At 37.7% G+C, this 27,947-nt stretch overlaps 1 protein-coding gene across 1 annotated transcript in view; it reads left to right on the top strand.

Annotated features, from left to right (window-relative positions):
• The window catches only part of cacna2d4a (calcium channel, voltage-dependent, alpha 2/delta subunit 4a), a 107,338-nt gene that overhangs the window by 74,891 nt on the left and 4,500 nt on the right, over window positions 1-27,947 (top strand). Inside the window, exons 27-33 of the mRNA XM_080886804.1 lie at window positions 6,780-6,841; window positions 24,211-24,225; window positions 24,687-24,731; window positions 24,972-25,034; window positions 26,273-26,343; window positions 27,167-27,242; window positions 27,329-27,381. Of these exons, the coding sequence (XP_080742930.1) occupies window positions 6,780-6,841; window positions 24,211-24,225; window positions 24,687-24,731; window positions 24,972-25,034; window positions 26,273-26,343; window positions 27,167-27,242; window positions 27,329-27,381 (385 nt within the window). The remainder of the gene's footprint in view (window positions 1-6,779; window positions 6,842-24,210; window positions 24,226-24,686; window positions 24,732-24,971; window positions 25,035-26,272; window positions 26,344-27,166; window positions 27,243-27,328; window positions 27,382-27,947) is intronic.

Here is a 27,947-nt window from a genome sequence, read left to right as displayed (position 1 = left end):
CTGAAGGCGCCTATAAACAAGTGTTAAGACACACCTGCATCCATACACACACCCAAACACACTCATATCTACAAGCATGGCAAGAGGGGCAGCAACACCAAAAATACATATAATATAACAAGTCCATAACTGCTCAGGGATCCTGGGTCGCTCAGACCCAGGACCATGACACTTTAGGCTACAAGCTACATTTAACCTTGCATTGATACAGCACTTTATTCTTGTTGCTTCAGGCATTTTATGTACCTCATATTTGTGGTCATTTCAGAATCACCAAGTAGTCTAAGTTGATTGCTTTGGATTGAGGGAAGGAAAACACACACATACACATACAAACTCGACACAGAAAGGCCCCAGCACGGCTTTAAACCAAGAAGCTAATTGGTGAGAGGTGACAGTGCTAACTACTGTTTCACCATGCCACAATTCCCAAATAAACCTTCCATTCCCCATCATATGATGTAACTTTATGTCACTTGGTGCACAGCGGACCCTCGCACAATTATATACACAGAAAATACAACTCTCAGTGATCCCTGCTAAATTAGGCTAGATGGATGGTGTAAGACCAAAAAAAGGTCATTGGTGGAATCAGCCTTTAACCCTTTAACAAGAAATGTTAGGTATTAATGGATTACTGTAGGTTATTATTACCAGTACAATGAAAAAAATACTAGTTAAATTTAAAGAGACTGCAGAGATCTTGTTTAAGTGCAGCTCCATCTCATGAACCCATATTTTAATCACAATAGAAAACAGAAACTATATCACATGTTTACAGTGACACATTTGACTGTTTCCTGAAAAATATTCGCTTGTTATTTATTTGATGGTAGCGGCACTGCTCAGAAAAGAGGCAGTGTTTCTCAAGTAGAGATGAGCAGGGGATTCCCGCTCTGCAAAAAACTGTGTCTACAAATTGTGAAATAATTTCAGAATATTTTTCCTCAAAAAAAACTTGAATAGCTCGCCTTTTATAGTATATAATAGCATTAAAAGATTGTAGGAACTTGGAGACATTTTTGTGCGCAAGGAATAAGGCTAGAACTCAATAGTGAATGCCTGTGATTTTTCTGAGCCTCGGGTGGCACAGCATTAAAATCAGCCATGATTCTGTCTGGAAATCAGTACATGGGCTCAGGAACACTTCTAGAAATCACTGTCTGTGAACACAGTTCAACGTGCCATCCACAAACGCAGGTTAAAGATCTATGCATGCAAAGAAAAAGTATGAAGCAGTGATCTTCTCACCAAAGCTCATTTAAAATGGAGTGTGAAACTGCTCTGTGGTCAGACAAATGAAAACTTGATTTTCTTTTTGGAAAGCATGGATGCTATATTCTCTGGACTAAAGAGGACAAGGACCATTTGGTTTATTGTTAGTGCTTAGTTCAAAATTTTTCTTCTCTGATGAAATAGTGTGTATATGTGTAAATAGAATTGGCAGTTTATACATCTGGAAAGACACCTTCAGTGCTGAAAACTATATCCAGGTTTTTGAGACAATTGAGACAATGTCCCTTTTCGAGAAAGCCTTGTATATTTCAGCAAGCAAACACTAGACAACATACTGCATCTACAACAGCATGGCTTTGTAGTAGAGGAGTCTGTGAGCTGAACCTTTCACCAACTCAAAACATTTAGCACGTCATGAAATACAAAATAAGACAAATAAGTCCCAGAACTGAGCAGCTAAAATCCTATATCAGACAAGAATGTGACAGGATTCCTCTCCCACAAGTCCAGCAGCTGTTTTCCTCAGTTCCCAGATGCTTACAGACTGTTGTTAAGAGAAGAGATTTTCACAGTTTTCTGTCTTCTTTTGGGAATTAAATATGGATTTATGAGATTTGCATCCCAACTTCTGTGGAATTAGAGGGTTGTAGGTCTGAAGACAAACACACCCCATCCTTCACATCTCGCCCCTCCAATTCTTTTGTAGTCTGTACTCCACAACACAAACACAAATAGATGCAGACACACATGTGAAAGAATGACACACACACACACTGCTGCATGCTCAAGCACAACCATGTGATCTCCCTAGCTCTATTATTAAAAGCCATGCTCGGTTGAAATTAAAAGAGTTTTCAGCTCATAACATTATTAAAAATCAATTCATCCTCTTTCATCTCCTCTGTCTATTCCTTTATCCTTTTCCCACCCTCCCTCTTGTCACTCTTCATCCATCCATCATTCTCTCAACCTTTGTCACCTGACTCCATTACATCAATTAATGCTTTCCTTTGATTACTTTGTCTATGCCCTGTTGACAACCTTTCAGTGGGTATCTTCTTTGTGCACCCTGCTCTCTGTCTGTCTCAGTCTGCCCGCTGTGTGTGCTCACTTTCGTCCTTTTTCTCTTTTCCCCTGCTGTGTGTATTATATCTGTTCACATCTATTACAAAACTTTCTGTCATTTCTAAGTGTGTGTGTGTGTGTGTGTTTCCAGGTTTGTGTGAAAGAGAAAAAAAAAGAATGAAATGACCTCTTCACAAGTGGCTTTATTTTCAGTGTCCACTCTGTGCATAGAGACTTAGCCAGCATGGCAGTTTATCGACTCAGTGTGTGTATGTGTTCTTATATATTTAGCCTGTACTCCAGGGTCTTGCTAAAGGACCCATCAACACTAACTGCTCACTGATCATTTAACACAAGATGACCTCCTGTGCCACCTCAATACAACACACACTCACGCAAACACGTTAAACAATGTCAAATATGTGAGAGTGGGAAGCTATTAATAGCAGCACGGTTACCACTCTCTGCACGACTTCTCTGGATGGAAAGTGCACAACGCCAAAAGACTTGAGACACTAGGGTTTGATTTTTACATCCACCATCAGTATTTGACTACCAAAAAATACAATCGTGTAAAAAAGAAAATACGTCTTCTTTCACTTTCACAGAACATATTAAATCTTATCCTTACCTGATCTTAAAATGTAGGAAAATTACAGCCTCAGTTGAACAACACATGACATATTGCACCCTGTTATTATTTAATAAACAAATAAATAAATAATAACCCAAAATGCAGAAGCAGTATGAGAAAAACCAAGTATGGCCTTACTGCTTCAAACTGAATTTATAAGTAAGTAGCACTCAGGTGTTTCTAATCAAATGGACTTGAATGATAAAAGCACACGTTTTGGCTGGTTGCTGGAGCATTCAGGTGTGTGCTAACAGAATACCAAGAAAGAAAGACACCAGCAATGATCTTAGAGAAGCAATTGTTGGTGCCCATCAATCTGGGAAAGGCTTTAAGGCTGTTTCCAAACAATTTAAAGTCCATCATTCTACAGTGAGGAAAATTATTCACAAGTGGAAACCACTGAGTTTTTCCTGGAGTGGACTTCTCAGCAAATTCACCCCAAGGTCAAACAATGCAATAGTCAGAGAAATTGCAAAAAACCCAAGAGGTACATCTTAGAGTCTACAGGCTGCAGTGTGCATATTAAATCTTAAAGTTCATGACAGAACAATTAGACAAAAACCGAACAAGTTGTTTGGAAATTTGCCAGAAGAAAGCTTCTTCGCTCTGAAAAGTACACGGCAGCATAGGATAAGTTTGCATTGTTGCATTTGAACAAATTACAACACTTCTGGGGCAGACGATACCAAAATGAAGATCCATGTCAATAATGCACAGTACCACGTATGATGAAAACCAAACACATTTGGTTTTTATATCAGCACAATCACCTCATACCAACTATGAAGCACGGTGGTGGAGGGGTGATGATTTGGACTTGATTTGTAATCACAGGACTGACCACCTTGCAGCCATGAACATGAACTGCTCTGTTTACCAAAATATGATATGCTCAAATGTGACACCAATGTGTATAACAGCTTGTGTTAAATTGCACTGTGCAGCAGGAAAATGATTATACTGAATGAGCATACCAGCAAACTTCCAACATTAAAATGTGATCCAGGCTAGCAAGTCTTCCAGCCAGCCTTTCTGCTGATATGACTGATAGTTTTTGGTTTGTTTTTTAACTAGAAATACATTATTAAAGTCAACCTATGTCCTCAGGCTTCCTGTGAGCACTTTTCAGGACCAATCTATCCAATTTTTCTCCTTTGTCTTAACTTCAATGCCCACTAGAGGGCTTTTTAACACTGTAATGTTAACAACATATGTTGTTTGGGGTCATTCGGTGAAATAACAGATGCTGTCTCAGACTAACATGTGATCAGTGATTACCTAATAATACTGATGGATTATAATAAGCTGCTTGCACAAAAAAAAACTTTGTGTTTTGAATAGGAGGCAACCTTCATTATCTTGTTTTTTTATGTTTATTGTGTGTTTATATGCATCAAATTTACAAAGATCAATCATTTATCTGCATTGCAATAAAATGAGTCACATTAGGCAAATAAAAACTTAATTCTAGTACTTTATAAATGTTTCAGAGATAAAATAGATGCTTGTAAATTCAGGCCTTTTTTCTGGCCTGTTTTCCTTCTTGTTCGGTCTTTTTACCAGTCATTCACAGTTCACCTCCCTCCATCTCTCATGACTCTGTCTCGCCAGTATAATAACCAATTAACTCCAGCTCTTGGTTGCTTAAATTTTTTATTTATTTCTTCATTAATTAATTTCCTGTTTGAAGTGTACTGCGCAGTGATTGGCAGCTTGCGCTAATTGCACCTCACACTTTGTGAGTGTGCAGGATATGCTTCCACACACTCAATCACGCGCGCACACACATTTTCTCTTCCATCCATGCAGGGTCATGCATATCCTTGTGTACACAATTGTATGCAAATCAAACACACATCAAGTGTTGAATACTTGCAAGTTGTGCACACACATTGTGAAAAACACAACCATTCCCGCTTACACTCAGAAACTCACACACACGGATCAGTGTTGTGATTTTAATTAGATTTAGCCTATCAGCCTCCAACTCAGAAAGGCAAAAGGCAGATTACTGCTGCCCTCTATTATTGCCTTACAACACTTTATCTGAGATTATTGTGGAGGTAGACACTTCAAGGTCACTAGCACCAGCAGGGAGAGGCGATATGAGAATGGACAGTTTCTGGCAGTTTTTCTTCAAAGGAGAAAACACAGCAGATCACACTTATGTTAGTCTGTAGATTTTAACACCTATGAATATTTTTTAACTTACCCGATATTTTTTTAAACAGCTCCCCAATCAGCTTAGTATTTTTTTAGTGTCTACCTGACTGATTACAGGCTGATTACAGCCGGGACTCTGCATCACGCTTGATTTTCAAGAGATTGGACAAAACCCAGCACATTTCCAGTCACAAAAACGCACACCTGAGGACAGAACACATCGGAGCATTATCCTCATAACATCCTGATCTCGACGAGAACACATAGGTCCTCGGGCATCTGTAATTCATCCCATAATTTGCATTTAACAAGCAAAATTGAAAGAAATATGTTCAGTTCGCTGACCACATCTGCCCCTCCAGGTTGAGACATCCACGTGGCAGAACAGCAGTGCAGCTCGGACAGAAGCTAATTCATCCATGATGCTCACGCTGACTGATTACACAACTCACGCTAATTTCATGCTAATTAAAGTTCTGATGGTAGCGAGGGGAAACAATGGCTACCTGGAAGAGAGACAAATGCATACAAATGTGTAAAATGCAGTATTTGGTTTGTACAGGGCCACAGCTACCACTGAGGACAGCATTTATTTTTTCTTGTCTTTTATAATATTTCCGGGAATGTGGCCTAGAAACAAATAAAACATTTTCTGGGCCACTTTCCCAGAAATAATGATTAATTGATTTTTTGGCATTATTGTTATATGCTGACATACTTTACAATACGCGTACCTACAGTGGCTCTGTAAGGAGGGGTGTGTGTGCAGGCATGTGTGTGTGTTTATCTGTTTTGTGTATTGTGAGCATTGCAAAGGCTTTCCCTAAGTAGCTGTACTGAGCTCGCCGGGAGAAAAACGCTGAGTCTTTGATGCTAATATGAAGTGCCATATCTTCCCTCGCAGAGTGTGTGTTTGTTGCATGTGTGTCGGTGTATACAGTATGTGCGCACTGGGGACTTATGCAATTACAGTTCCTTTTTGCATTAACTGAAATGCTGACAGACATACAGCCCTGAGCTGACAGAAGCAATCACTTTGCCGCCGTGTGTGTGTGTAAGTGCGTGAGTGATACGCACTAATTCTAGGTTTAATGTTTTCTGGCTGTGAGTGCTGTGTTGTAGAGAGAGGCCGGAGACACACACGTGTGCGCTCACATAAACATTCACGATGTCTAAGAATAGGAGGTTCACATGGCTCAGAAGGCCATTTAATGTAAAAGGATTTTCATAAGTTGAGCTCTGAAGGCAGAGCTGATCTGTACAGAAGGTCCTCTTTTACTCCTCCAGCCTCAGAGCTGAGAGATGGTCGTCTCTCACTGAGACATTAATCGGCTCATTAATTTTCTTTATTCCTAAGTGCTAGAACTAAAGTTTCCCCTCCATTTTCCACTAACGGAGCTGTTATTGCTGCTGAAGCAATCACTGCTTACTGAAAATATTACCGCAGCACTGCCGTCTTTGAGCATCACTAATACAAGTTATATGTTGCTACTAGCCTCACTTGATATTTTGTTACCGCTACCACTTATAAAACTGTTATCAGCCTACTTAATCATAATATTGCTTTTTCCAACCGTCTTCATATCGGAGAGAAGTGATTGTAGCATTATTTATCCAGTCAGTGTTATATTAGACGTTTTATTGCACCTGATTGATGTCTCACTTTCTATCTCTCTCACAGCCATCGGGGTCCAGATGACTCTGGAGGTGATTGAATCCAAATTTTGGGGCATTGCAGCGCAGGTAGGTCCACAGAGTGTCTGTTAGAGCAAGATCTCTCCATAAAACTTTTTATAGTCTTTGTAAAAGTGCTGAAAGATGAAGTTACTGAGATTTACTAAAAAAAAATAGAATGTTAGAATAGAGAACAAGACAGTTTTGGACGCACTCTTAAATAAAACTGACTTGTAGCTACATCGCTGACTGTTATTGTGTGGATGCTTTAAGCATCCACACTATTGAGTTCCTGTTTCTCTTTATTCTTTATTATTGTGTGGATGCTTTAAGCATCCACACTATTGAGTTCCTGTTTCTCTTTATTCTTTATTATTATTATTATTATTATTCTAGTTGCTTCCGTACACTTTTTGGCACTTAACTACTTCCACAATTTTCAGCCGATTTTCACCGTTCAAATTTTAAACTATTCTGCTATTTCTGCTAATTTACGCTATGATTTTTGCTATTTTTAACTATTATACTTTTTAAAATATTAAGCTTTTTTCCTTTAATTTGTCCCATTGAAATGAATGGGAAACTTCTGCAATTCTGCTAAAATTTGCTTGTTTTTGAAACTTAACTACTTCCTCATATTTTCACCTAGAACAACCATTCAAACTTTAAACTGTTCACAAATTATTGGGCTATTCAGGTATGATTCAGCTTTTTCAAATGTTTTACTGTTTTACTTTTATGCCTCTTAAAGTTTTGAGTTGCAAAATTGTGATTTTTCACAAAATACATGCGTTGTTATGGTTGCTATGCTCTTGGCTTCCAGTGTGTCACTGAAGGTTTTGCAATTTTCACTTCATGTCCGAACAACTTCTTGCTACTTGCTCAATTTTCACTCAACTTCCACAAATTATACATCAAAACGTAGGTATTTTTGCTGGCTTTCAGAAAATGTCACTATCATTGTTGTGGGATTTATAGAATTTTCGCAAATCTCCTCAGACCAACACAAGGTCTCAAAACTCTCCATATAAAGTCAATGGAGAGCTTGTTCAAAATCATCGCTGGATTTCTGTAATGAGAGGCATATTCGAATCGTCATATCTCCTTAACGAAGCGACTTTAAGACATGAGGCTTGTCCCCGAATATCTTCAGACACCCCTGACGCTCACAATTCAAGAATTTCTTTCTCACCTATTACCGTTCTGAAATGAGTTGGACTTGTTTGAGGGTAGGAAATTCGTCCTTCGCTCAGATTTCTTCAGATTTAAAACTCTGGAAATGAACCACTTTTTTCTCTCGTCATAATTTTTTTTTGGATTTCCACAGAGACCTGAAAATTTCCATGACTGTTCACCAAAGCCTGCTGTCTCTTACGGTGAAAGAATGATATCGATACTCCAAATAGATTTCGAGTTACAAAGCGTTGTTTGAGGGCAAGTCAAGGCAGTTTTTGCTTCGCTCTACTCAGTTATGGTGCATTAGAAGTCAAATATCTTTAATAATTCATATTTTAATGATAAATTGTAAACACTGGAAGATTCCCCCATCTCTTCTGAACAAAACGGTGTAAGAATGACCGCTCTAGCCCCTACGGTTTGGGAATTATGGTCATTTGTTTGAGGGGAGTCCTCACTATGAGAAATAGGCTGCAATAATCCTGTGCCTCTCTGTGCTGCGTGTGTAAAAAGAGGCACATGTTTTGGCGGGAAAAAGTACACAGGCTCTCTGATTGGTGGATTCAAATTCAGCAGCTCCCAGGCTGACCTAGAAACTTACTTCTCTCTCCCTGTGCATTTTTTTGCTGATTTTTTCATTTAACAAGTATATTTGAGGGACCCTCAGCATGTTCAGCATTTTTTCAGCTGTCCATTTTGCTTTTCCAATTTTTCTGTTTAACTGATTACTATTGTGCTAAATCATACTGTTTCTGCTATTTTATAAGATTTGTGCCTAATATAGTATTTCTGCTTTTTATACTATTTGTGCTAAAACATAGTATTTCTACTAAATGTAGTATTTATGCTTAATCATACTATTTCTGCTTTTTATGGGATTTGTGCCTAATATAGTATTTCTGCTTTTTATAGGATTTTTGCTCAAACATAATATTTCTACTAAATGTAGTGTTTATGCTTAATCATCCTATTTCTGCTTTTTATAGGATTTGTGCTTAATATAGTATTTCTGCTAAATTATAGTATTTCTGCTTTTTATAGTATTTGTGCTAAAACATAGTATTTCTGCTTTTTATAGGATTTGTGCTTAATATAGTATTTCTGCTAAATTATAGTTTTTCTTCTTTTTATAGTATTTGTGCTAAAACATAGTATTTCTACTAAATGTAGTATTTATGCTTAATAATAGTATTTCTATATATTTCTGCCAGGTCCGCAGGTAGCCAATCCTCTGTGAGGACTGAGACATTCAAATTTTCAAATCAGGGCCTGCACAGTTTCCCAGCCAATCAAATAAGTGTCCTGAGGCATTCAAATTTGCATATTGGGGCCTTCGTGGCTTCTAAGCCAGCCAATCATATCTGAGGGCTGAGGAATTCAAATCCACAAATCAGGGCCTGCACGGCTTCCCAGCCAGCCAATCACATATGTGGTCTCAGGCATTCAAATTTGCATTTTGGGGAATTCGTGGCTTCTAAGTCAACAAGTCATCCATGTCATATATCTCTAAAAATTCATATTTTAATATTAAATTGTCAACACTTGAAGATTCCCCCATCTCTTCTGAACAAAACGGTGTAAGAATGACCGTTCTAGCCCCTACGGTTAGGAAATTATTGTCATTTGTTTAAGGGGAGTCCTCACTATGAGAAATAGGCTGCAATAATCCTGTGCCTCTCTGTGCTGCGTGTGTAAAAAGATGCACATGTTTTGGCGGGAAAAAGTACACAGGCTCTCTGATTGGTGGATTCAAATTCAGCAGCTCCCAGGCTGACCTAGAAACTTACTTCTCTCTCCCTGTGCATTTTTATGCTGATTTTTTCATTTAACAAGTATATTTGAGGGACCCTCAGCATGTTCAGCATTTTTTCAGCTGTCCATTTTGCTTTTCCAATTTTTCTGTTTAACTTATTACTATTGTGCTAAATCATACTGTTTCTGCTATTTCATAAGATTTGTGCTTAATATAGTATTTCTGCTTTTAATAGGATTTGTGCTTAATATAATATTTCTGCTTTTTATAGAATTTGTGCTTAATATAGTATTTCTGCTTTTTATATGATTTGTGCTTAATATGGTATTTCTGCTAAATTATAGTATTTCTGCTTTTTATAGGATTTGTGCTAAAACATAGTATTTCTACTAAATGTAGTATTTATGCTTAATCATACTATTTCTGCTTTTTATAGTATTTGTGCTTAATATAGTATTTCTGCTAAATTATAGTATTTCTGCTTTTTATAGGATTTGTGCTAAAACATAGTATTTCTACTAAATGTAGTATTTATGCTTAATCATAGTATTTCTATATATTTCTGCCTGGTCCCCAGGCAGCCAATCCTCTGTGAGGACTTAGACATTCAAATTTTCAAATCAGGTCCTGCACGGTTTCCCAGCCAATCATATATGTGTCCTGAGGCATTCAAATTTGCATATTGGGGACTTCATGGCTTCTAAGCCAGCCAATCATATCTGAGGGCTGAGGAATTCAAATCCACAAATCAGGGCCTGCACAGCTTCCCAGCCAGCCAATCATGTATGTGGGCTCCAGGTATTCAAATTTGCATATTGGGGAATTCGTGGCTTCTAAGTCAACAAGTCATCCGTGTCATATATCTCTAAAAATTCATATTTTAATGATAAATTGTCAACACTTGAAGATTCCCCCATCTCTTCTGAACAAAACGGTGTAAGAATGACCGTTCTAGCTCCTACGGTTAGGAAATTATGGTCATTTGTTTGAGGGGAGTCGTCATTATGAGAAATAGACTGCAATGATCCTGTGTCTCTCTGTGCTGCGTGTGTAAAAAGGATGCACCTGTTTTGGAGGGAAAGAGTGCACAGGCTCTCTGTCTGATTGGTGGATTCAAATTCAGCAGCTCCCAGGCTGACCTAGAAACTCACTTTTCTCTCCCTGTGTGTGTGTGTGTGTGTGTGTGTGTGTGTGTGTGTGTGTGTGTGTGTGTGTGTGTGACAGAGAGAGAGAGAGAGAGAGAGAAAGGCTTTTAATGGGATGATCTCATTCTAAGATTCAAATTCAATATATTTAGACTGGTTGACTGAATTGGATCTTGTGTGTGTGTCTCTCTGTGCATGTGTGTTTTCTTATGTGTACATATTTGTGATTGTGTGGCTGTTATAGATTTTTTTGCTGATTTTTTTCATTTAACAAGTATAGTTGAGGGACCTTCAGCATGTTCATCATTTTTTCAGCTGTCCATTTTTGCTTTTCCAATTTTTCTGTTTAAGTTATTACTATTGTGCTAAATCATACTATTTCTGCTATTTTATAAGATTTGTGCCAAATACCGTATTTCTGCCAAATATAGTATTTCTGATTAATTATAGTTTTTTCTACCAAATCATAGTACAGTATTTCTGCTTTTTATAGGGTTTGTGCTTAATATAGTATTTCTGCTAAATTATAGTATTTCTGCTTTTTATAGTATTTGTGCTAAATTATAGTATTTCTGCCAAATTATAATATTTGTGCTAAAACATAGTCTTAATTTAAAATTACAATATTCATAGTTCATCACAGTGTCTCTGGTAAATCACAATATTTCTGCTCTGTTGTACTATTTTTCTAAATCATAGTGTTTCTGTAATGTTTAAGTATTTTTGGCTAAATATATTCTTTCTGTTATCTTATACTATTTCTCCTAAATTCTTGTATTTTTGAGAAGTTATCATGTTTCTGGTAAGTTACAATATTTCTGCTAAATTCTGCTATGCTATTGTATTTCTGCCAAGTATTATGTTTCTTCTAAGATATTGCAGTTCTGCTAAGTTATTCCATTTTAGCAAACTTCTTTTGCTTCTGCAAAGTTTTTACAATTTCTGCAACTTTTCAGCTTTTTCAGCTACTTTTTGCATACAGCTTCAGCTTTAAGCATCCACACTGCATTTTCGCAGGAAATGCAAATTTTTCTAGTTATTATTCTAGTTGCTTCCGTACACTTTTTGGCACTTAACTACTTCCACAATTTTCAGCCGATTTTCACCGTTCAAATTTTAAACTATTCTGCTATTTCTGCTAATTTACGCTACGATTTTTGCTATTTTTAACTATTATACTTTTTAAAATATTAAGCTTTTTTCCTTTAATTTGTCCCATTGAAATGAATGGGAAACTTCTGCAATTCTGCTAAAATTTGCTTGTTTTTGAAACTTAACTACTTCCTCATATTTTCACCTAGAACAACCATTCAAATTTTAAAATGTTCACAAATTATTGGGCTATTCAGGTATGATTCAGCTTTTTCAAATCTTCTACTGTTTTACTTTTATGCCTCTTAAAGTTTTGAGTTGCAAAATTGTGATTTTTCACAAAATACATGCGTTGTTATGGTTGCTATGCTCTTGGCTTCCAGTGTGTCACTGAAGGTTTTGCAGTCTTCTCTTCATGTCCGAACAACTGTTTGCTACTTGCTCAATTTTCACTCAACTTCCACAAATTATACATCAAAACGTAGGTATTTTTGCTGGCTTTCAGGAAATGTCACTATCATTGTTGTGGGATTTATAGAATTTTCGCAAATCTCCTCAGACCAACACAATGTCAGAAAACTCTCCATATAAAGTGAATGGAGAGCTTGTTCAAAATCACCGCTGGATTTCTGTAATGAGAGGCATATTCGAATCGTCATATCTCCTTAACGAAGCAAAGTTAAGACATGAGGCTTGTCCCCGAATATCTTCAGACACCCCTGACGCTCACAATTCAAGAATTTCTTTCTCACCTATTACCGTTCTGAAATGAGTTGGACTTGTTTGAGGGTAGGAAATTCGTCCTTCGCTCAGATTTCTTCAGATTTCAAACTGTGGAAATGAACCACTTTTTTCTCTCGTCATAACTTTTTGTTGGATTTCCACAGAGACCTGAAAATTTCCATGATTGTTCACCAAAGCCTGCTGTCTCTTACGGTGAAAGAATGATATCGATACTCCAAATAGATTTCAAGTCACAAAGCGTTGTTTGAGGGCAAGTCAAGGCAGTTTTTGCTTCGCTCTACTCAGTTATGGTGCATTAGAAGTCAAATATCTTTAATAATTCACATTTTAATGATAAATTGTAAACACTGGAAGATTCCCCCATCTCTTCTGAACAAAACGGTGTAAGAATGACCGCTCTAGCCCCTACGGTTTGGAAATTATGGTCATTTGTTTGAGGGGAGTCCTCACTATGAGAAATAGGCTGCAATAATCCTGTGCCTCTCTGTGCTGCGTGTGTAAAAAGAGGCACATGTTTTGGCGGGAAAAAGTACACGGGCTCTCTGATTGGTGGATTCAAATTCAGCAGCTCCCAGGCTGACCTAGAAACTTACTTCTCTCTCCCTGTGCATTTTTTTGCTGATTTTTTCATTTAACAAGTATATTTGAGGGACTCTCAGCATGTTCAGCATTTTTTCAGCTGTCCATTTTGCTTTTCCAATTTTTCTGTTTAACTTATTACTATTGTGCTAAATCATACTGTTTCTGCTATTTTATAAGATTTGTGCTTAATATAGTATTTCTGCTTTTAATAGGATTTGTGCTTAATATAGTATTTCTGCTTTTTATAGAATTTGTGCTTATTATAGTATTTCTGCTTTTTATAGAATTTGTGCTTAATATAGTATTTCTGCTTTTTATAGGATTTGTGCTTAATATAGTATTTCTGCTAAATTATAGTATTTCTGCTTTTTATAGTATTTGTGCTAAAACATAGTATTTCTACTAAATGTAGTATTTATGCTTAATCATAGTATTTCTATATATTTCTGCCAGGTCCCCAGGCAGCCAATCCTCTGTGAGGACTTAGACATTCAAATTTTCAAATCAGGGCCTGCACGGTTTCCCAGCCAATCATATATGTGTCCTGAGGCATTCAAATTTGCATATTGGGGCCTTCATGGCTTCTAAGCCAGCCAATCATATCTGAGGGCTGAGGAATTCAAATCCACAAATCAGGGCCTGCACGGCTTCCCAGGCAGCCAATCATATATGTGGCCTCAGGCATTCAAATTTGCATATTGGGGGAATTCGTGGCTTCTAAGTCAACAAGTCATCCATGTCGTATATCTCTAAAAATTCACATTTTAATGATAAATTGTTAACACTGGAAGATTCCCCCATCTCTTCTGAACAAAACGGTGTAAGAATGACCGCTCTAGCCCCTACGGTTAGGAAATTATGGTCATTTGTTTGAGGGGAGTCCTCACTATGAGAAATAGGCTGCAATAATCCTGTGCCTCTCTCTGCTGCGTGTGTAAAAAGATGCACCTGTTTTGGCGGGAAAAAGTACACAGGCTCTCTGATTGGTGGATTCAAATTCAGCAGCTCCCAGGCTGACCTAGAAACTTACTTCTCTCTCCCTGTGCATTTTTATGCTGATTTTTTCATTTAACAAGTATATTTGAGGGACCCTCAGCATGTTCAGCATTTTTTCAGCTGTCCATTTTGCTTTTCCAATTTTTCTGTTTAACTTATTACTATTGTGCTAAATCATACTGTTTCTGCTATTTCATAAGATTTGTGCTTAATATAGTATTTCTGCTTTTAATAGGATTTGTGCTTAATATAGTATTTCTGCTTTTTATAGAATTTGTGCTTAATATAGTATTTCTGCTTTTTATATGATTTGTGCTTAATATGGTATTTCTGCTAAATTATAGTATTTCTGCTAAATCATACTATTTCTGCTTTTTATAGGATTTGTGCTTAATATAGTATTTCTGCTAAATTATAGTATTTCTGCTTTTTATAGGATTTGTGCTAAAACATAGTATTTCTACTAAATGTAGTATTTATGCTTAATCATAGTATTTCTATATATTTCTGCCTGGTCCCCAGGCAGCCAATCCTCTGTGAGGACTTAGACATTCAAATTTTCAAATCAGGTCCTGCACGGTTTCTCAGCCAATCATATATGTGTCCTGAGGCATTCAAATTTGCATATTGGGGACTTCATGGCTTCTAAGCCAGCCAATCATATCTGAGGGCTGAGGAATTCAAATCCACAAATCAGGGCCTGCACAGCTTCCCAGCCAGCCAATCATGTATGTGGGCTCCAGGTATTCAAATTTGCATATTGGGGAATTCGTGGCTTCTAAGTCAACAAGTCATCCGTGTCATATATCTCTAAAAATTCATATTTTAATGATAAATTGTCAACACTTGAAGATTCCCCCATCTCTTCTGAACAAAACGGTGTAAGAATGACCGTTCTAGCTCCTACGGTTAGGAAATTATGGTCATTTGTTTGAGGGGAGTCGTCATTATGAGAAATAGACTGCAATGATCCTGTGTCTCTCTGTGCTGCGTGTGTAAAAAGGATGCACCTGTTTTGGAGGGAAAGAGTGCACAGGCTCTCTGATTGGTGGATTCAAATTCAGCAGCTCCCAGGCTGACCTAGAAACTCACTTTTCTCTCCCTGTGTGTGTGTGTGTGTGTGTGTGTGTGTGTGTGTGTGTGTGTGTGTGTGTGTGTGACAGAGAGAGAGAGAGAGAGAGAGAGAGGCTTTTAATGGGATGATCTCATTCTAAGATTCAAATTCAATATAGTTAGACTGGTTGACTGAATTGGATCTTGTGTGTGTGTCTCTCTGTGCATGTGTGTTTTCTTATGTGTACATATTTGTGATTGTGTGGCTGTTATAGATTTTTTTGCTGATTTTTTTCATTTAACAAGTATAGTTGAGGGACCCTCAGCATGTTCATCATTTTTTCAGCTGTCCATTTTTGCTTTTCCAATTTTTCTGTTTAAGTTATTACTATTGTGCTAAATCATACTATTTCTGCTATTTTATAAGATTTGTGCCAAATACCGTATTTCTGCCAAATATAGTATTTCTGATTAATTATAGTTTTTTCTACCAAATCATAGTACAGTATTTCTGCTTTTTATAGGGTTTGTGCTTAATATAGTATTTATGCTAAATTATAGTATTTCTGCTTTTTATAGTATTTGTGCTAAATTATAGTATTTCTGCCAAACTATAATATTTGTGCTAAAACATAGTCTTAATTTAAAATTACAATATTCATAGTTCATCACAGTGTCTCTGGTAAATCACAATATTTCTGCTCTGTTGTACTATTTTTCTAAATCATAGTGTTTCTGTAATGTTTAAGTATTTTTGGCTAAATATATTCTTTCTGTTATCTTATACTATTTCTCCTAAATTCTTGTATTTTTGAGAAGTTATCATGTTTCTGGTAAGTTACAATATTTCTGCTAAATTCTGCTATGCTATTGTATTTCTGCCAAGTATTATGTTTCCTCTAAGATATTGCAGTTCTGCTAAGTTATTCCATTTTAGCAAACTTCTTTTGCTTCTGCAAAGTTTTTACAATTTCTGCAACTTTTCAGCTTTTTCAGCTACTTTTTGCATACAGCTTCAGCTTTAAGCATCCACACTGCATTTTCGCAGGAAATGCAAATTTTTCTAGTTAACTTTATTCTTTGCTATGAGTTCTTATATAAGTGTGTAGTGTTTGAAAATTAAGCCCTGTAATTACTGTAGTATTGGTTCTTTTTTTTTCCTTATTAGATTTATTATTTCTCTTTGTTTTTTTTCCCCCAGTAAAAGACTGAAGATGCTTTTAGAAAAGACAGCACATACTTCAGCTTGTAAATAATAACTCCATTCCTCTCCTCCAAACAATATCCCCTACTTTATTTCCTTTGGGTTGAACACTGTGAATATCTTTGCATGCACATTTTTCCATTTCTGGTGCAATCCAAAAGAAGATTTGTATTTTGTCAGATTTCAATTTCAATTTTAGCTGAGCGCTGTCGTGAAAGCTTTGTTTTACAATGAGATGAAAAGAGCGCAGCAATTTCTGAGTATTTTTTACCTATCAGGACTTTGCATCCTAAGCTGCTTTTCCAGTTTGAGAAATGCAGTGAGTGAATATAAACCTGATCAATATTCTGCATGAAACGTGGTTGGTAATGAATACACTGTCTGTTCCAGGAGTTTAACCTGTGATTATAGGTTCATTTTCTGCTCCATTAGTTGGTAATTACAGCATTCAAACTTTGTTTCATCCAAAGCTTAATGTAATGTGTTCTGTATCACTGTTACCAATATTAAAGGAGCGCTAACCCTGCCTAAAACATAGGAGTGGAAGAATAAATGCCATCATTAGAGTTGTTTTCATTGCATATCTTGTGTGCTAAAGAGAGATTTTTAGAATCAGCACTGGATTGAGTGACGCAGGGACATCCAAGTGTGTTATTTCCTGGGCTAAATCTGGTCAGCTATTCATTGCCTTTATAAAGCATCCCTTTATGTCCAAATTTGTTTGAAAAGTGAAAGGTCATCTTTTTCAGGCTGTTACAAAGACTTGAATTCATTCATCCACTTTCTTAACCGCTTATCCAACTTAAGGTCGCTGAGGGGCTGGAGCCCGAATGACACTGGGCAAAGCTCCAGTTGGGTGCCAGTCTGGGAGTCATGGGGCTGACATAGACACCAACACAACCAACATTTAACAGTCACCTGCAAACTACACTATTATCCAATACTGAAAATGCATCTTATTTTGTACCTCACATACCTGTGGTTGTTGCCACCTGGAGCATTTATTTATTTCATTTGCCAGAGGGAGACATTATCAGAACAGCTGATTGATATAGGTCGATTGTTTCAAACTGTCAGCGCTTTGCCAGAACTGTGTCCTATAGATTTTCACTGAGTCCTGTCCACAAACGCTTAGCACCTACGATTGTTAGCAAACAAACAGAGCTCTGCTAACATCAGAGATAACCTTTCTTTGTAGTTTCTGCTTGTTTTCTGCATCTTACAGTTCAGATGTTCCACATAGGTTTATCTGACAGACTTGTTTATAATAAAACAGCCCTTCTCTGGATAGATCCCGAGCCCCACCTGAGCTGATTTTTCTAGAGACTATGTGCCCCCAACTTCCAAAACAAACACTTTCCCCAGCAATTTCTAGAAGAAAAGTTCACTCTTACATCTTATGTTCACTCTGATTCTCCTTCAGCAGTATGCTGCTGCCATGCTGTTTCCAGGGACAACCAAGTGTATAGAACTTAAGCTTGTACTGTGTTATTTTGGTTAGTCAATTGCTTGCTTCCTCGTCACATTATGTTGAGCATTACTGATATGAATGTTATGGCCTAGCAGGGCCTCCTCCTGAAGTTGCCTGTGTGGGTGTGTCCTACCATCTCTCCTGCCTTAGGTGCCACCTTTTTCTTTTGTACAGCCCACCCTGTAGTTCTGCTGCATGGTTAGTATCCTTTTGAGTTCTTCCACACCTTCAGAAAAATATTTTATTTAGGGAAAACTTTTTTTTTTAATTTGGCCTAACACTTCCTGCAGCAGGTGTTTGATATCTTGGCCCTTGGCCTCGTCGTGTCCCACGGCTGTAAATGACAGCAGTTAAAAAAGCATTAAGGCATCTGGCTAGCCATTAAGTGATGGATAGCTTCCATCGCCGAATACAGCAGGACCCAGGTTTTTGAGTGTGTATGTGTGCACGTGTTTCTGTGTCTGTGGTGTCGTGATGGTGGGATTTTGAAGAAAAGATTGAAGAAAATATTATTCTATATCTGTATATGTGCTTATTAATGGTAATGTGTGTGTGCTGGGCAGACACCATATGCATGGCCATCTGTGTGCAAGTGCGTTGTTATGTCCATATCCATCAGCTATGAACTCATTAGCATTATGTGCAGCAGAGTTGTTATCCACTAGATTTATGATGCATTTACACAAAGTCATTCCTGTTTACTGTGTGAATACTTGATACTGTCATTCCTAAATCTGTATTTTTTCTTTTTTCCTCCTTACTTTTCCACACTTCATTTCTTATCAGCAGTGCCCCTTTTCTTACATCCATTCCTTTCTTATCTCCCATGCTGTCTCCTTTCCTCTAACCTCTCTTTTCCCCCATAAGTAGTTTACATAATCATCTTGTCTTGCTGCCATGTACTAGATCTTTATTTTAGAGAGTTTGTGTCTGTGCGTCTGTGTGTGTGTGTACTTACACTATAGGCTTGTTTTTTCTGTGTATGTTTATGCATGTCCATCCATGCAAACGTGCATGAAATCTTCTCTATAGTCTATTTTAAGTACTCTCCCTGAGGGGTGGAGATACTGTACCTGCTGTAAATCCTAAATGAAAGACTTAGTCTCAGCAGGAAAGATAATCAGTCACATGGCAGCTATAACCTATTTATCTATCTAAAAATACTGCTACCAATGGGTTGTCATATTTATCCTCTGTGTTGGGGCACAGACAGTCAGTGTTAAGAGAAACTATATTGCTTTCCCTCTCATTTGTACACTTCTTCACCATTAGCTTACTCCGAGAGACATACAGTATATGAAGTAAAGGCAACTAATAATTGGATTGCCTTAATTACTGATTAAAATTTGCTTTAGCTTTGTGTTTTTGAGAAATGATTAAGGCAAGAAACTGTGCACAATTATCATGTCAATAGAAGCCACATGAGTGAGGGTCACCCTTTTGTGGCTTACAGTGGGAGCTTGTCTATCTTAAAACCTGATGTATTAGTAAATGAGTTTCATAGTTAGGGAAAAAATAAAGCAAGAGCTAAGATCCTTTTGAAGTCTGTCAGGATCATAATAGGAAGCTCCTTTTACAAAACTCTACTGTGCTCATAACATCCATGGAATTTAAAAGTCATGTGTGTGTTAGATACAGTGAAAAATGCAAATACAGGAAACAGAAAGTGTAAAAATGAAGGATTAAATATGACTAGTAATATATGTCTCATTGCTTTGCTCCGCTGACAGATTATAATATCTACAATGATTAAATCTGAAAAACAGACTTTCATAAAAATACATGATATTAAAAAATACAATGCAAACCCTATAATATAAGGCTCCATGTGTCTCTCACAGCCGACTGCTGCTATATTTTGACTGACAGCAATTCATGATTAGTGAGGGGTTCTGAGGCGACAGTAATGGGAATCAAAAGATGATAGATTTTGTGCTATTCACACCTTGGCATCCTATTTATCTCATAGAGAACACTCCTGTGTTTCTCTTCCTCTGTTTTTAACTATGTACTTACATTCTATTTCTGTGTTTGTGATCACACTACTCAATAACCGTGAAATTATATGCAGGGGTGCAAATAAGTGGTCCGCAGGTGCGCATTCGCTGTCAAAATAAAAGACGTGCACCAGATAAGAAGTTGCAACGCGCGTTTGGGTACATAAGATTTTCTTGAGGAGGACAGACATTTGTTTAGAACTCTTAAAGATGTCGAAGAAGCAAGCTCCTTTAAGCAATTACTTATATTCTGGTGCAGAATATGCCGTGAAAATCCTACTCTAGCAGACAAAAACTATGCCTTTTATATGTACGCAAACGCGCGTTGCAACTTCTTATCTGGTGCACGTCTTTTATTTTGACAGCGAATAAGCACCTGTGGACCACTTATGTGGACCCCGATTATAAAAAATGAAATTAATGTAATAAAACAGGACAACATTTTACTGAGAAAAAAAACGAGAATATATTTTAAGTGAATCTGAAAAAACATCATCGTTTAAGATATGGACATTAAAAAAGGACGTTTTTAAAAGGAGATCTGAAAGAGGATACAGAGTTAGCATTCCTCAGATCTTCAGGTTCCACAGCTGAGGGGGCGGGAAGTAAAGTCCCGGTCACTCTTGGTGATGCACCACAAATTAGGAACCATTACTGTAGTCCTGCCAGAATATCTCAAGCAGCAGGTGTGCACAGGAGTTATCACATAAGAGACGTGGACAGGAGCTACAGCATTTAAGGCTTTAAAAACAAGTAGTAAAATCTCAAAAGCAATTCTAAAACTCACTGGTAGCCAGTGAAGGGCAGTTGGGGTAATGTGGTCACTTCTCTTAGTACCTCAAAAGTCTGGTAGCAGCATTTTAAATCAACTGCAGTCTTCTGATGTTTTGAATGCTGAGATCTGAGTAAAGTGAACTGCAGCAGTCTAGTCTGATAGCGATAAAAGCATGGATGACCTTTTCTGCAGCCTGCAGAAGAAAGAAATTATCTTGTCTTGGCTTGCTGTCTCATTCCAGAAATACACCACTTTTCATAATCTTAGTAAAACACACACACACACACACACACACACACACACACACACACACACACACACACACACACACACACACACACACACACGTTTTGAGCATTATTAGATAAGATACCCAGACTAGACCAGAGACTAATGATGCTGCTTTTGCTGTGGCGACTGTGGGCAGTTCTACTAATTACCTCTGATTTGGAGTCAGCTACAGAAAATTTATGGAAATCCACTTTTTTTTCTTTCTTATTTGGCGTAGGACAGGAAACAGGAAGCACTAGTGATAAACATAGATGCTCTCAGGGAACTCTCAGGTTAGGTGCCCTTTTCCATTTAGAAATGGATGTGTTGATTTATCAAGGCACACATTCAACAAAGTGCTGGAAACATTCCTAAGAGATTTTAGTCGGCATTGATATTATATAACATCACATAATTACTGCAGGTTTGTCACATGAACATCTATAATAAGAGTCTTTTCCCACTACATCCCAAAGCTGCTCTACTGGACTGAGGTTCAGTCACTGTGGAGACCACCTGAGTACAGTGAAACCATTGCCATGTTCAAGAAAACAGTTTGAAATGATTTGACATTTGGGACATCTTAATAGCTGCTTTCAGCCATTAGAACATGGGCACATTGTAGTCATAAAGACAAGGCAAAAGATGATGGTACAAAGGGGTGTATATACCCCTAGTGTACGACCATTCCAACACTACCCAGCTGAACCATTGATACATGTCAGGATGGACCCATTGTTTCATGTTGTTTTCATCAAAATCCGACCCTACCATCTGAATGTCGCAGCAGAAATTGAGATGAAGCAATGTTCTTGTTCTTAGGTAAAAGGAGTGGCACCCAGTGTGGTTTTCTGCTGCTGTGGCCTAGTTGGTTTAGGGTTGAATGTGTTGTGCATTCAGAGATACTCTTCTACATACTTTTTTTTTTTTAATAGCAGCGGTTATTGGAGGTACTATTGCCTTCCTATCGACTTAAAGCATTGTGACCATTCTCCTCTGACCTCTAACATCAGCAAGTCCTTTTCATCCAGAGAGATGCCACTCCCTGAACAGTTTCACTTTTTGTGCCACTCTCTTTAAGCCCTTGTCATAAACCAGCTGTGTGCAGGCAGGAATAGGACCCAAACGCAAACTCACGGAGATGAAAACGTAGACTCAAAAGAACACAGCTTTATTGCTGGATGAAAACCAATACAAAACTAAACTGGGAAAATTCTAATAAAAATACACTTGGGGAAACACGGAGAGGTACACGCAGCTATGAGGGAGCACACGACACAGAACCGAGGGAGACACTAACATAAATACACAGAAGGATAACGAGAAATGAGAACACACGGGGAACACAGCTGACACGAATAACCATAGCAAGACAGGGAAGGCAAGACTGAACGGAATGAACATGGAAACACGAGACCTGCACAATAAGACAGGAAACAGAGGAACATGATGCAGGAGTGGAGGAGAGGCAGACGAGAGGGAGCGAGGGAACACGAGGGAGAGAGAGACATGACTGGCTGGGGAAACATGATGGAATAAAACAAGGAGGGGAAAGAAGGCACAAGAACTCATACAAACACAGACACACAGAGGGCAACGACACAAGGGGAAATTACTAAATAATCAAGGAACTAAACAGGGACCATAAGAAACTCAAAACAGGATAACCAGGCACTCTGGAAATAAACTTAAGACTAGTAAAGAGAACGTATACATCGATCATAATAGAAAATGACAAAAAACACAGGAAAACTGGAAACACTGGGTCAAATGACCCAGGACCATGACAGCCCTAGAGTTGGTTGTGTGGGGAAATCAGAGTACATCAGAATTTTCTGAACTACTCAGACCAGCCTGTTTGGCACCATCCACCATGCCACATGCAAAGTCATTTAAATTGCTTTTCTTCACTATTCTGATGCTCATTTTAAACTTCAGCAGCTCTTTTTCACCATATATAAATGCCTAAATGAATTGAGTTCCTGACATTGATTGACTGACAACTGTGAAGATAAGATATGATACGTGAACTGTAAATAATTAGAAAAATAAAAAGAGAAGATCAACGCATTATTAACAATTATTGATTGTTTGTTTTGTTTTGTTTTAGCAGAGTTGTAGATGCTGAAAAAATAAGAGTCTCAAGAGCATGTTAGAAATTTCACTCACAGATGAATGTAATGTAATAAACATATTTAATGCTTCCCTACAGATTAAGCTTTTCCACCTTGGATGCCTTCTGAAAGCGCATATCTGTCATGCTCACAAATCATGTTAAACTAATGGGCGGTTTTCCACTTAATTTGCCAAGCAAATTAAAGCTGCAAAGAAGATAACTCTTATTGATTTGACTGTCTTTTTCTTCTACTGTCACCACATTTGTATGGTGGTTTTGATCAGTTTTGCTTCATATCTACATTGATTAGCGTGATTCCTGGGACTCATTAGCAAGGTTGTATATTTTCATGATCTGCTTCAGTTAGCAGAAAGAGACAGTTCCTTTTCTCGTAAGTGCTGCTCCTCATCAAGCTGTGCCATTTACCCGTAGTGTGTGGGGGAGAAGCATTGTCACTTCTGTCAGTCCACCAAATTGTAGTTTATTTCAGGAGGCGACGATGGGAAGCAGAGAAAAAGACTGACACTTTGCTGTAATGGGATTGAAAAGGATGATAGATGGTCTCATTCACATTTCGACATGCTCTGTTTAGCCTGACCATGAATCCAAAGACACATTGTCCATAGACGCCGAGCCACATATACTGCAGACAACATAAGATCATCAGGAAAACTGTTGGTGTTCATCATCAGTCCACAGACGAAAGAACAGAAGGAAAGTTTCAGACTTTGCTTATGGTTAAAAACTTTTGTATTATGACAAATAGTCTGATTGCAGTGATACAGATCCCTTTTAATGTTTTCTTATAGCACAAACTGATGGGTTTTTTTTATGAGAAAGCATCTAATTGTACACTATTTTCCAAAATTGCTGAAGTTTTACGAGCCTGCTCCAAAACTCATTAAAAAGGAATTTGAAATGTGTGTTCAAGAAAATAATCTGTAGTCTTTTTTTTTGTTAGCAAGCTCACAGCAGCAGAAGTAGTCAATCAGCCCACTTGCTATATAATGTAATGCTTGTCATTTCTTTCCACTCTCTTTGTTGCCATCGTTGTGTCTTCCCAGCCAAATGACACAGATGTAAGTATGAATAATTTCTCGCACACTTTTTTTTCCTACTGAACCAAATTTAACGTCCTCAGCACCTGCTAAGCTCTGTGAAATCAGCTTCGCACCTCAGTTAAAACAGATTACACATTCACATCCACACAGTCGGAGACATGCTAACATTACACATGCACAAACTTGCTAACAAGCCACTCAGATCCCATCACAGGTAGACAGCCCATATCTCACAGAAATTAACAATTTCACACCAACACAGACACATTTTTTTTCACATACACATGCACTTGTCGACACTGTCGCACTCTCAAGCCTAACACCCCCACAGCCAAACACAGACAGAGCATGTGTCACTCACACAAACATGCCCTAATCTAAGCTCAGATGTCGATTTGATTAAAGAAAAAAAATCTCTCTAACGTTGGATTATGGTGAAATAATCACACATTTTCCTGTCGTGATTTCTTTACTGTCAGTGCTCAAATGTGGAGGGGATTTGTCCTCTTCGCTGTGACAGCTTAGTGAGTATATCTTGCTTTTGAATGACACTGCCATAAAGTGTATTATCATTATTATTATTATTATTATTATTATTATAAATATATAAGATTTATTATCTTTTGCTACTATACAAAACTACAAAGGTGAACACTTCATGAATACGTGGTATAAATTATTTAGGTGTCTGTGTTATCTGTGTTCGTGATGTTCGACACAGATGTTTCCTTACATAAGTAATTGGTTCCTCTGTCTCTTACCAGGATATCGAGTGCTATGTGATTGACAATAATGGCTTTGTCCTCATTTCTGAACAGCGCAATGATGTGAGTTCTCACACATGCACTCACAGAATATGGCTGGAGTGCTCCTTAGTCTTTGACTTGATTGTTTGAGGGCCCTTCCACTCTTCAATATTTATTACCTTAAAAGAAAAAAAAAGGTGAAAACGGTTAATGTGTTTTTTAACTGTCTTCTCATCCTGTTAACCACTATTAACCAGCCCAACAGAGAAAAATATTTAAAATTTTTTTAACCAAATAGCAGTGACATCCTGGGGCAGTGTACCCTCTTTTTTACTTTTACATATTTACATTTTCAAATATCAACCTTTTCCCACAGTGACTATCAATAATAACTGTAATCAGTGAACTGAGTCAGAGGTAGTGCTGTACTGTAATGTAGTACACCAATTCAGAGGTGCAAGGAACATTTCTCCGCAGACAATTATGCACAATTTCAAAACACATAAAAACACAACATTGTGATCTTTGATGCCTTTTTTCATCTAACGAGCATTTAAAACCAATTATTCTATAGAAGAAGTGAATGTAGTCCACCACTGCATCCACAAATGCACTAGGTGCAGGGATTCCCAAGATAGGCAAGTGGCTCCAGCAGATCTCAGGAACAACATCCAAGATCTCTGTCCAAAAGCGTAGGAACAGCTAAGATGCTGCGCAGGACTCTCAAATTCCCAGGCCTCTGTAGTCTAACAACTCTTGGAAATCATGATCAATATATCTTTTGGACTAAGTAAAAGAGGGACGATCTCAGTTGTTATCAGCACACAATTTAAAAGCTAGCCTCTATGTTGATATTAGGACTATTGTTACACAAGACATGGTTAACTTGCACATCTGTGAAAGCACCATTAACACTAAATGATATATCTAGACTTAAGCACTTATTATGGGTATAATGGCCTGTCTGAAGTCCAGATTTTATGTCCATTGAAAACATAGTTATGTTAGAAAAATGCTATGATCAAATTCAGGTTCACTGCATAGCTTTCAATAGGATAATAGTTTAGCAGCTGGTCTTTTTCAGTCAATTAGAGATTGCCAGTCTTTGCATTTTGCATTGTACACAGCAGCCTAAGGTTTTCGTAACTGGGAGTTTATTGTGACTAAATGCTCGACCACGCAGTTCGCACAGAGGTGAAAGTGGACAGGAGATCGCAGAAGTGAACTTATATTTCCTCTATCAGATTATTGGGACTTGAGTTTTTTATGTTCTGCCACACTGATTTTTTTAGACTTCTTTCTTCTCTCTTTCTTGTTAGGCGGGAAGGTTCTTTGGCGAGATTGATGGCTCAGTGATGACCACATTGATCAGGATGGGCATGTTCAAAAGGTAATGCCTGGTTGTCATTCCTCGCCTGATTGACTGGTTGAACGGCCATCCTGAGAGAACCTGCGGTTTTCTGACTTTGTGTGAAGTGCCACTTCATGGGTCCTGTGTCTCCGAACGAATATCTGGCTCGTAATTGCAATTGTGTCAGCCCCATGCTGTTTTGCTATCAGGTTTTAATTGTAGTTGTGTAATTATGTTAATCAGGGTGGCAGTTTGCAAATGTTTTCCTTTTGTTTTTTGGTTCTTAGATACCTAAACACTGCATTAGTATGCAAGCAGTGTAATGGTACAGTCTCTCTCCTATGCTCTCTGCATGCGCCCGTCTGGCTCGGTGTTTGTGATTAAGCTGTCCGTGCCTTTCCTTTTTGCTCCCCTTTGAGTTTGAGGGCTTGGGATGTTTTTTTTCTTCATGCTTAGTTTTTGCCCATCTTTTATGTTTGAAATCTCCTGAGTGATGTGCTATTTTTAAACAGCTAAAAGATTTCATCATGCTTCATTTGACACAGGATATTACATAACTAGTTTTGAGCATGGATGATCTTTAGTAGCAATGTGAGCATATTTACACTCTGTGATTTTCTGTATTTATGTGTTCTTGTGTTTGACGACTGCGTACAAAAAAAACAACAAAAAAAATTAGTTGTCTGAAAAGTAATTCTAGCGTTGGGATCATTGTAAGTTACAATAGCTTTCAGGGATTCTGTAAAGGTTAAGCTCAGCCAAACATGTGTGGTAGTCTGGAGGGGGGTCAGGGAATCAATGTGGGTCGATACTGCCAGAGGAGCAACACTGTGTGCTTGTTTGTGTGCTCATGTTTCCTTAGGGTATCCTTGTTCGACTACCAGGCCATGTGTAAGATGAACTCGCACTCTGTCAGCAGCGCACGTCCACTTCTCAGTGTATGTACAGTGAAGTCTCTCCCTATACAGAAATATTCCCAAAATCAGTTCTCCGTTAAATAGAATTTGTCCATCTATCTCTTCAGCCGTTCTACGGTTTGGCTTCAGCCCTCAAGTGGTTCCTCTCCAACTTCCTACTGTAAGTGTTGCTAGGGGCAACCTGGATTGGCTATGCAGTTTTTGCTACATTGTCCGATATCCTATACTATGTAGTATTTACTCTACAAAGGTACACTATTTTGTGCACTTATGTTACTTATTAACATCACCAGTTTTGCCAAATTTAAAATGTTGCTAGCAAAGTTAAACCATAAATTAAAAAAAAAAAAAAACTTACCTGAAAATCTATTCAAAGATTCTTTATTGTCAAATAACTAAATTCTGTGCAGTAGTTTGCGGACAGTATTTAAAACACAGATGGATGCACAATAAATAAATATATATAATAGAGAAACAATTAAATTCCAAATTAAAAATGATTAACATAAGCTCTCAGCTGCCTGGATCGCTGTCCAAAAATCAGAGATAGTGTTAACCGCATCAACAGATGGAAAAAAATCAGATTGTTTTTATCTAATGTTTTTACACACAACATTATAAAAAAGCAATACACAACTGTAGTTATTAAATCTAATTGAAGTAACATTTTAGCAATTTTCTGTTAAGAAAGTCAGCCTCAGTATTTTTTCTATGTTTACTTGGTAG

This window comes from Rhamphochromis sp. 'chilingali' (genome assembly GCF_963969265.1).
Source record: "Rhamphochromis sp. 'chilingali' genome assembly, chromosome: 7".
Lineage (NCBI taxonomy): Eukaryota > Metazoa > Chordata > Actinopteri > Cichliformes > Cichlidae > Rhamphochromis > Rhamphochromis sp. 'chilingali'.
The sequence above is the reverse complement of the archived record's forward strand: the minus strand, read 5'-3'. Positions and strand labels throughout refer to the sequence as shown.